This window comes from Vulpes lagopus, chromosome 8 (genome assembly GCF_018345385.1).
Source record: "Vulpes lagopus strain Blue_001 chromosome 8, ASM1834538v1, whole genome shotgun sequence".
Taxonomy (NCBI): Eukaryota; Metazoa; Chordata; class Mammalia; order Carnivora; family Canidae; genus Vulpes; species Vulpes lagopus.
The window spans coordinates 72,642,743-72,653,453 of record NC_054831.1 but is presented as its reverse complement, the minus strand read 5'-3'; the positions used below and the strand labels follow the sequence as shown (position 1 = coordinate 72,653,453).

At 44.6% G+C, this 10,711-nt stretch overlaps 1 protein-coding gene across 3 annotated transcripts in view; it reads left to right on the top strand.

The window, feature by feature from the left end:
* The first annotated feature begins 448 nt into the window (after positions 1-448).
* The window catches only part of OPTN (optineurin), a 41,407-nt gene continuing 31,144 nt past the window's right edge, over positions 449-10,711 (top strand). The window contains exons 1-3 of one of the 3 annotated variants that reach the window (XM_041767061.1): positions 449-640; positions 8,270-8,446; positions 9,057-9,259. In XM_041767061.1, the coding sequence (XP_041622995.1) occupies positions 8,281-8,446; positions 9,057-9,259 (369 nt within the window). In that variant the 5' untranslated portion in view covers positions 449-640; positions 8,270-8,280. Of the gene's footprint in view, positions 641-8,251; positions 8,447-9,056; positions 9,260-10,711 lie in introns of all 3 variants that reach the window. The other 2 variants (XM_041767059.1, XM_041767060.1) reach the window with 2 other exon arrangements.

Genomic DNA, 10,711 nt, shown 5'->3' with positions numbered 1-10,711 from the left:
GGTCTATTTTAAGGGCAAAGTCGGATGGAAAGCCATGCAGGCTCAGTTTTCTCCATCTAGATGTAAGGCTTTTAACAGAGGTGGAGGGTTCGCGCAAAGCATGCCTCGGACGTCCTCTTCTTACCGTGGGGCGCAGCGACCCCTGCGGCTCCGGCCTCCTAGAGGGACCCCAGCGGAGAAGACCGACTCCGCAATAGTCTTTAATTGATAATTTATTTAAGTGAGCACGACGGGTTAGGGCAGTTCACAGGCCCGCGTAGCCGCGCTTTCCCGGGTCGGGACCTCTCCTAGATAGAGACGCCGGGTGGGGACGGCGCCCGGGAGGAGAGGGCGGGGCCTGCGGATGGGCGGGGCCTCGTGGCGGGCTGCGGGTGGGCGGGGCCTAGGGGCTGCTGGTGGGCGGGGCCTAGGGGCGGGGCCCGGGAAATTCCCGGCGGGGCGGGGAGGCAGGCGCGGCGGTCAGCTGAGCGGCGCTGGGCGGGGTCGCGAGGCCGCGAGTCCGCCCGAGGCTCCCCGAGCGCGCTGCCGCCGCCCCCCGCCGGTGCCCAGGTCGGCGTCTGCATCCGGGTCCGGAGCCCTCCCCCCGCGGGCACCATGGCGAGGAAGCAGTGACCCCGAGCGAGGCCGGAGCGCGGCAGGGGTGAGCGGGGCCGGGGGCGGGCAGGGGCGCGGCAGCTCCCTTGCGTCCTTGGAAGCGGTTCCCGCGGCCCCACCCCCCTTTTCCCTGCGACCCCGAGTCTGTCGGGGTGTGGGTGGCGGGGGATGGAGCGTCCTCTAGACCCGCCGTCGCTGCCGCCGCCCGGGGGAGGGTTTCCAGGCCCGGGGGTGGGGCGGGGTGGGGGGATCCTGACCTGGTGGGAAAGGGCAGCGGGGGCGGCCCTCCCCAAGCGCCCCCCTCCCCTCTTTTACCGGCCCGGCTGACCGCAGGTGACTTCCTCCGTAGGGCACGGAGGTGGTTTAAGGGTGACATCCTCCCGCAGCTCGGGAATGATTGTACAGCCAGTTCCTCTCTGTGGGGGAGTGGTTAAAGGGACACCTTTGAGAAACAACCACCAGCTCGATGTCTGTCTCTGTGCATGTACGTACATACACGGTGAACACTCAAGGAGGCTGAGAACCCCAAAGGAATTGTTTATACTGTCGGAAAGGTGTGAGCTGGAGGCGGAGTAAACATCGCTGGGAGAAAACGAAACCCAGATTCTGGTCTGGCCTCCTCCTCCTCCTCCACCTCCTCCTCCTCCTCCTCCAGGAAAACTGTTGTATGGAAATGTATGCCCCAGAGCTGTGGAAGGATGAACTGGAAAACAGAACCGTCGGCCAGTGAAGGTGGTGTTAGGTGGGACCTCAGAGCCACAGATCTGGTTGAACAGGGCATCCCTACTAACACAGGAGCCGGCTCCTCCCCCTGCTCTTTGCTGAGGGAGAGGAGAGCTAGGCAGCCCTGGCTACCTCCCAGGATATGCTTGCCCAGTTTGTACTGGGCTGGAAAGATCCTGGAGCACAGGCTGAGGCCAGGAGCTGTCCTGGAATGGAGAAGGTAAGTGAAGTTTAAATGTGGCCCAGAGAGAGAGGACAGTGACTGGAATCTTCCAAGTGACTGATCTGTTTTTCTACTGGGCCAGTTCTAGTGGTTCTTTGTACATGGTACACAACATTATAAAAATAGCCTCTTTTTTTTATTTTTGTAACTGATCTCAAGTTGCATATTATGCTATGGAATCCAACTAAATCCTCCAAAAAACAAAAACAGGCTTTATTCTTGAAAGGAATTGGCCATTGTACTACAGAACCTTCTCCCTTAAGTAAGGATGTGTGGGTATTTTCTTCTCCTAGCAACTGCTTTTTCCGAAATTTTTTTTAAGATTTTATTTATTCAGTCATGAGAGACACAAGTGGAGGAAGGAGCGGGCTCCCTGTGGGGAGCCTCATTTGGAACTCTATCCCAGAATCCCGGGATCATGATCTGAACCAAAGCCAGAGGGCTTAACCACTGAGCCACCCAGGTGCCCTTCCAAATTTTATAGAGACTTGGGTTATTTGATATGTTCTTTGGAATCAATGGGATTAATAAATCCAAATGAAAAGGAAGGAATTAAACTCTGTTTTTTAAAAAGTGAAGTCTGTTTCATCCAGAGAAAAATATTATTTGGAAGGTTTGACGTGTATATGAGGATGGAATGCTAGAATGCGTGTTACAAAATGATACCCAGATCTTTTGGGGATGACAAAAGAAACAGTATTAATTTTCAAAACAAGTTCTGAAAGTTGAGTTCGAGATTCTGGAGAGGAGTGCTGTAGAGCTGTAGAAAAAAATACTACTAGCACCGCTGGCTTTGTCACCTACAGAGCAGAAAGTGTTTTACAATTGCTAGACCTTAAAATACCTTGTTACGCTGTATTTTCGTTTCATTTCAACGAACATTTACTGAGAGCCTGCTATGTGCCGCTCACAAGGAAAAATAAAATAGAGACCTTTGCTGAAGTTTGATGCAAGATAGACTGGAATGGGAAGATTATAGGACTTTGCAGAAAGAGCCAAGTGCTACTGGGTACTTAGAGGAAAGAACTTTAACACAGGACATGCATTTCAGCTGGACATGAAACTGTCTGGTGAGTATTTGCCAGAGCAAAACTGTGGCCAGGCATTTTGTGCAGAGGGGAGAACAAAACAGAGACAAGGGCAGAGAAGCAGAAAAAATCAGGGAACTGTGAACTCTTTCATATGCCTTGCATGTGAGTGGCATGGCGATGGGAGATGATACCAGTGGGTAAGTGGGGGCCAGACTCTGAAAGGCCATGTTTTTCTCATTTGGGAGCTGGAACTCTTGTCCTGTATGGGAAGGCTTTTAAGCAGGAGAGGGACTTCCTGCTGGGAAAGAAACCATGGTGGTAGTGGGACTGCAGTGTAAAGAGGTGAGTCAGAACACGTAGGAGGCTATTCAGCAAGTATTCTAGGTACTGGGGACACAGTGGTGGACGAAAGAGACAAAAATCCTGTACTCTGCAGAGTGCAGCATTGCTGTAATTGAGACAAGACAAGAAGGGCCTGACCTGAGCTGGCAGGGATGGGAGGGAGGTGCAAGTGCCAGCACTTGGTCACCCCTCAGACTCGAATGGAGCATCAAGACACTCCCAGGCTCCTGCATTATGTGATAAGGTTAAATCGATTTCCATTTTCTGTATGTTAGCGAATTACCAAATCAGAATACCATTTCTGGCGTAGGAGCTTCTTTTACCCTCTTAAAAGGATACATACTTTGAGTTCTTTTCCTCTTAATAGGATACATACTTTGAGTTCTTTTTCCAGGATGATGATAATTTTAGTTGATGCAATCTTGGGTTCTTACTCAGCCCTCTCACGATCCCAAACCAGAATTTGCCAATAGCCACTTATTGTTTCTGATCAAGAAATAGGTTTGCACTGTTTAAAATTAATTTATCCATGTGCAGATTAAGCCTGTGAATGCTTATTAAGCAAATTTGGAACGTCAGCCATAGCAGGGTAAGGGCCTGGACTTACTTTGTATTATGCTGGTTGGTCCAACGTCCAGGGAGTAGAAGTCTGCATAAGGCAGATTTTTGTTCGATACAAAATGACTTTCTGACAATGGTAGTGGTCCTCCAATAGAACGGGCTGTTGCCTGCTAGTCATTGCTCATATCTTCTGTCATTGAAGCCTTTCATGCCTGGTCTATATGACCATCTTCCGTGGAGACCAGATAAGACATTTTTGCATCGAATAAGTTGGAGTGGATCATTTTTAAGGCCACCTCAGAAATAAGATTTAAGCTCATGCTCACATCCACAAAGTCAGGTCATTGATATAATTACTTGACTTGTGAAAGTAAAACTGACATTTAAGAATTCAAACCAATCTGAGAATAAAATCCAAGAGGTTTTGCTTTTGCTCTTCCACATTCCAGGTGGTTTGCCTTCTTCCTTAGTGGTGAAATCTTGGCAAATCCTGTGCTAAATTAATTCACCCTTCTGTAGTTAAATACCACCTTAGCTTAGGAATGACACATTTCAGGAGTGCCTGGCTGGCTCAGTTGGTAGAGTTTGCGACTCTTGATCTCGGGGTGGTAAGTTCAAGCCCCATGTTGGACATAATAGAGTTTACATTAAAAAAAAAAAAAAAAGAACAAAGAAAAAACTGACACATTTCAGATCAAGATTAGTTGGATTTTTATGAGAAATTCTGTTACTAAAGAAAAAAGAAATTCTGTTACCAGATAGAACCTTGGAATAAATGTCTTAGTTTCAATTTCTATAACCTTTGAAGATGCGTGCAAGAATTTATAACGCAGGGATCCCTGGGTGGCACAGCGGTTTGGCGCCTGCCTTTGGCCCAGAGCGCGATCCTGGAGACCCGGGATCGAATCCCACATCGGGCTCCCGGTGCATGGAGCCTGCTTCTCCCTCTGCCTGTGTCTCTGCCTCTCTCTCTCTCTGTGTGACTATCATAAATAAATTAAAAAAAAAAAAGAATTTATAACGCATCTCTGTGTTCAATTGAAAATAGCTTAAGATGATGTTTAAAGATTTAGAAAATTCAGCTTTCTCTGATGGGTGTTCTACCAATAGATATTTCACATAGGCAGTGTATTCGTAACTCATAATGATGCCCCCAAAATACCTAAAATCATCGGATGCTCTTTGAGCCACCAAAAATCAAATGTATTGCTTTTGGTAAAAATTTGGTAGTAAGTATTTACATGCTTATGTTTGGCATATGTGTTAACTTCTTATTACTCTGACATTTCAATTACCAAATAATTTTTCCTCACAGTGCTGGAAAATGAAGTGTTTGCAATGATTAGGTCAGGCATATGTATTAGTGAGAGAGGGTGGCATGACCATAATGGTGCTGGGGTGTATGTGTTGGATGGTAGGGTTGGGCCTTCCTAGAAACTCAAGAATACTTTTCATTTGCTTTTTGAGCTGAACCATCATTTGTTAGACAAGTCACTAAATTACCATAAGAGGTCACACATTTAGTTGAGGCACTCTGTTTTTTCTACTGTCCCCCTTAGCATAACCCTGCTTTTTTTTCCCTTCTGTCCTCCTAATATCTGGGCACCCTGATAAAGGTAAGAGCACTGATATAACCGGTAGAACCAATTTTTAACTTTATTGTGGTTGTGTCTAAAGGAGGCACAAAGGAAAGTCGAAGAAGAACAATACCTGGATAATTTTCAAGAGAAAATCTTTCTTTTCTCCCCTCTCCTGCCCTTTTCCCTTCTCTCCATCTCTCCCTTTTCCTCTCTCTTGGAAAAACCATTAAGGAGAAATGTGTATATAATAAAATGAAACTAAACACACCAGTAGAGAACTGCTTAGGAACTTCTTTTAAAAAACATCTGTTGAATGTTTCCATTTACTTTTGCAAAGTGTGTTATAATCATTGAATACCTGAGCAAATTGAATGTTGACAAGTAAATGATCCACATTGTAAGGATTTTTTTAAAAATTTTTTTTGTTTAAACTCAATTTAGTAGGGATCCCTGGGTGGCGCAGCGGTTTGGCGCCTGCCTTTGGCCCAGGGCGCGATCCTGGAGACCCGGGATCAGGTCCCACATCGGGCTCCCGGTGCATGGAGCCTGCTTCTCCCTCCGCCTGTGTCTCTGCCTCTCTCTCTCTCTCTGTGACTATCATAAATAAATAAATTAATTAATTAAAAAAAATAAAAAATAAACTCAATTTAGTTAACATGTAGTGTATTATTTGTGTCAGGGGTAGAATTTAGTGACTCATCAGCTGCCTAGAACACCCAGTGCTGGGGCTCCTGGTGGCTCAGTGGGTTAAGTGTCTGCCTTCAGCTCAGGTCATGATCTCAGCGTCCTGGGATCAGGCCCCAGCGCTGAGCAGGGAGCCTGCTTCTTCCCCTCCTTCTTCCACTCCCCCTCCACTTGTGCTCCCTCTATCTCAAATAAATAAAGTATTTAAAAAAAAAAAAAACACCCAGTGCTCATTCCATCAAGTGCCTTTCATTAAGAAGCCTATCACCCATTTACCCCATTCTCCTACCCACCTCCCCTTTAGCAACCTCAGCTTGTTCCCTAGAGTTAAGAGTCTCTTATGGTCTCTTATGGTTTGTGTCCCTCCCTGTTTTTATCTTATTTTATTTTTCCTTCCCTCCCCCTATGTTTATCTGTTTTGTTTCTTAAATTCCACATAGGAGTGAAATCATATGATATTTGTCTTCTTCTGACTGACTTATCTCGCTTAACATAATATCCTCTAGTTCCATCCACACTGTTGCAAATGGCAAGATGTCATTCTTTTTATGGCTAAGTGGTATTCCATTGTATATACATATATACCACCTCTTCTTCATGCATTCATCTTTCAGTGGACATCTGCTGCTATAAATGTTGGGGCACACTGCCAGGGTAGGTCTCTTTAGTATTCCTGTTATTTAGTAAAAACCCACGTTTGTGAATATTAGCTCTAACATCATACTGTGTAAAAATGAACTTTATGGAAAGCCAGAAACTGGCTTTCTCCAAATTACTTTTGTCTAAATTATTTTATACAAATTATTGGCGGGGGGAGCAGTCTCTTCTAGCCACTGAATGCTAAGAGCACACTTCAGCATAATCTCTTTTCTAAATGTATTAGAATACCTGAAACAGATACCTTCTGAGGCTCATAGTTGAATAATATGCCTCATCAGTGTTTTTCACTTCCTAAGATTGCCACACTCATTAAAGCATTTCATGGGGCTGCCATTCTTCAGATGGCTGCTCTGGGGAGAAGAGCCACAGTAGTACTGTCTCTCATGGCCTGCAGGCTCCTTCACACCAAAAGCAGGTCACCATCAGCCTGCTTCTGTCTCTCCCTCTTTGCTCCTCCCCCAGCTTGTGTGTGTGCGTGCTCTGTCTCTCTCTCTCTCAAATAAATAAAATCTTTTTAAAAAATGAACAAAACAAAAGCAAGTCACCAGGCTCTTGAGTCCAGGGACCTCCAGAGAACCCTTAGGCGTTGCTTCCAGTTGGGGGGAGTGGGGGGAGGAAGCACCACACCCTGTGTGTTTGGTTGCATCTTAATATATGGCCAGCAAGAATGACTCTTAGATGTTAATGATACAGTGATGTATCAGAGTGCACTTATCTCTCTCCATCTTTCATGACAAGGCTTATCATCATCTTCATGAAGCACAGAAAAGAAAAAGAAAATATTTGCCTGTAGCATTTCACCAGTTGTCAGATTCCTGTGTATGCCCAGGTGGAAGCACATACTAAGTGGATTTGGGATACACTTGTCTATCTTATTTATGTCCACATTGACCCCTGTACAAAATGAAGTGGTATGCTTAAAATATTCTCAGGACATGCATTAAGTGGGCAAGATACCTTAGTCTTTTTAGTATGCCTTGCAGAATTATCAAATACGGAAGCATAAATATTCAGTAGCATCTTTATTGTATTACGTGGCTGGGTTTTAGTCTTGTTAATTAACAATATTGTCAATATTGTTGCATGTCTTGTTAAGTGACCTTGGCTGAGCTATAAAGCCTCTGTGAACTCAGCTCCATATCCTAGAAAATAACTATCCAGTTGGGTTTTAGTGAGGATTAGAAACTGACATGTCTGGTGCAGTGATTCAGCACATAGTAAGCATCCAAAATATGTTTGTTCTCCCTTTCCACTTAGCCAAAAATACAAGAGATAAAATATGGAGATTTTGCAACAGTTTCGGTCAAAATAAAAAGAGCTGAGCTTTAAAGATTTGCATAGGAAAACCAATTTAAGGATCCTTTACCCACATGCACAAATATATGGAAGCTTTCTTGAATTCCTCTCTTGGATTCCCAAGTCTCATGATATCATCGTCTTCTCTCCCTCCTCCATCTAGTGACCCCTCACCACACCCACAGACACACCTAAAGCTAGAATACACTTTTTTTGTTTAAAAGGAAGAACCAGGGGCACCTGGGTGGCTCAGTGGTTGAGTGTCTGCCTTGGGCTCAGTTCATGATCCCAGGGTCTTGGGATTGAGTCCCACATCAGCCTCCTTGCAGAGAGCCTGCTTCTCCCTCTGCCCTGTGTCTCTGCCTCTATCATTCTGTGTCTCTCATGAATAAATAAATAAAATCTTTGGGGGGGGGGGGGAAAGGAAGAACTAAAAATGTCCAAAATACAATTGGAGAGGGAATAGACAGCTTTTGGAATACTGAAGAGCAATTGCCAGTGGATCTGTGGGACTTGTAGGGAGACCCCTTGCTGAGAGAAGATGGCTCTATTTTCAGGTTGTGACATTTCCATAGGTCCTACTGCCATGTCCCACCAACCGCTTAGCTGCCTGACTGCAAAGGGGGACAGCTCCAATGAAACCACAGGAAATGGACCCCCCGATCTGGCTCACCCAAACCTGGACACCTTCACTCCAGAGGAGCTGCTGCAGCAGATGAAGGAGCTCCTAACTGAGAACCATCAGCTCAAAGGTGAGCAGCACCTGGCCACTATGTTTCTTCATTCACCCTGGGCCTTGGTGAATGAAATATTTTTGCAAAAAGGCTTGTTGTTGCATTCCCTCCTCTCTGTTTCACTAGCAGGAGCAAGAGCAGAGTTTAGCTTTTGGTAAGACTAAAATTGTTTCCATTGTTCAGTTTGAGATACAGGTAAGAATAAAAAGCACTTGCATACCTCAGGCAAATGGCATAATGACATGTAGTCCATTTAGAAAGAAACAGGAAGAAAGGCTACTATTATTACAGAGTTAGTCCTAAATAGTTCACAGAAGGCATCCTCTGTCTCAGGCCATGGCCTCTGGCAGGACTAGTGTTCAAATGAGTCCTCTAGCATGTGTGCTGTAGTGGAGGTACCCAAACCCATTTTGTTTTCTGGAGTCTTTGAAGCACTGGAAATGACACTAGAACCCCTAGTCCTATCTGGAAGCAAAAACCACCCACCTTGGTCTTTTCCTGGCCAACCCTGGGGTCCAGGCCAAGCATGGCGTCTTTAGATTTAGAACTATGTGTGAGGGTGGTCTTGGAGGTTGGATTCATTAAATCGATACTGATGTAGGACAATCTCATTCCGAACCCCATGCAGAAGCCATGAAACTAAATAATCAGGCGATGAAAGGGCGATTTGAGGAGCTTTCAGCCTGGACAGAGAAGCAGAAGGAAGAACGCCTTTATTTTGAGGTACAGAGCAAAGAAGCCAAAGAACGCCTCATGGCTTTGAGTCATGAGAATGAAAAATTGAAGGAAGAACTTGAAAAACTAAAAGGGAAAACAGAGATGTCTCTTAAGGTGAGCAGACTGATCAGTTGTGATTTGATTTGATTAATATTTAAAGTGTAATCTCACTTGTCTAGACTTCTAGATCAAAACCTTTCATGGTTCAGGCTAGATGAGTATTTTGCATCGTCTTGAAAGAATTGTTCTTGCTGAGAAGGTTGGTTGCAATATCAAGGGTTGTGTACAATCTCTGTTGGGGGAAGGAAATTTGTACAGTTTTGACCATATTGATTATAGTCAAAAGAAGGTTGTAGTCCTCAATCAGTATTTTGTATTCATTATAGATGATGCAGGAAAACCTCTGCCTAGAACCATCCAAGTGTTAGTTTCTAGTTTCTCTTTGATATAAAATAACATTTTAAACGTCTGTTACTCAGAAGTTTTACTTACTGATCTTATCCTTTCCCCAAGCCCAAAATAGAGATTCCTCCCTTTACATTTTACGTCTGCTTTTGAGAAATGGCACGACATGTGTCATGTTGTGATAGAAGGCTATCAGGTTGTCACATTTTCATTACCCAAAAAAATCTGAGAAATGTGCCCATGGCCAAGAGTGGATGTCAAAGATGTCAGTGAAAAAATATGTATCAGAACACATGTGAGGGCAGCCCAGGTGGCTCAGCAGTTTGGCGCCACCTTCAGCCCAGGGTGTGGTCCTGGAGGCCCAGGATAGAGTCCCATGTCGGGCTCCCTGCATGGAGCCTGCTTCTCCCTCTGCCTGTGTCTCTGCCTCTCTGTGTCTGTCTCTGGTCTCTCATGAATAAATAAATAAAATTAAAAAAAAAAAAAACACATGTGAACCATCTGCCCATATTCTAAGGCTCACGGGATATTGTTCATTAGGGTACACATCTGCCGTTCCTTCCCAACCTGGAACTTAGCAGCCCCCTGAAGGATAGAATCCCAGACATCAGTGATTTTCCTTGAGATACGTTGAACCCTGTTGATCTCTTATTTCTTGGGTAAAGTATGCAAACAAAGAAAAATAAGAAGAAATAACAAAAAAGGGATGATACAGAATAACATGAAGAATGAAAAGTTGTTTAGAGAAATTGTGGTTTATGTCAGTGCTTTATTCATCAGTCCCTGCTCATGGGATGATGTGAACATTCTGCTTTAATATACTTACATTTGTATAGGAAATGACTCATTGTTGATTAGATTTATCACATCTGATGCTTCAACTTGTCTTACACTTCAAAGAACACTAAGTCACTTCTTTGGGGGAAATCTCTTAGTATCTAAATATTTTCAAGATAGGATACTCTGAAGAAATGATGACCTAGGATGTATGAATAATTTTCTGCTCCCTGGAAGAAAATATCTTACACTGTTTTCCTCTTTTGGCTTTGGGGATATGAACTGACAGTTGTCATCAGCCTGGTGGGGCCTGTCATATTGAGGAGCCTTCCGGAAGCAGTTTGTCTGCTTGAAATAGTCTGCCTATGGGTTTTCCGAAAAAGT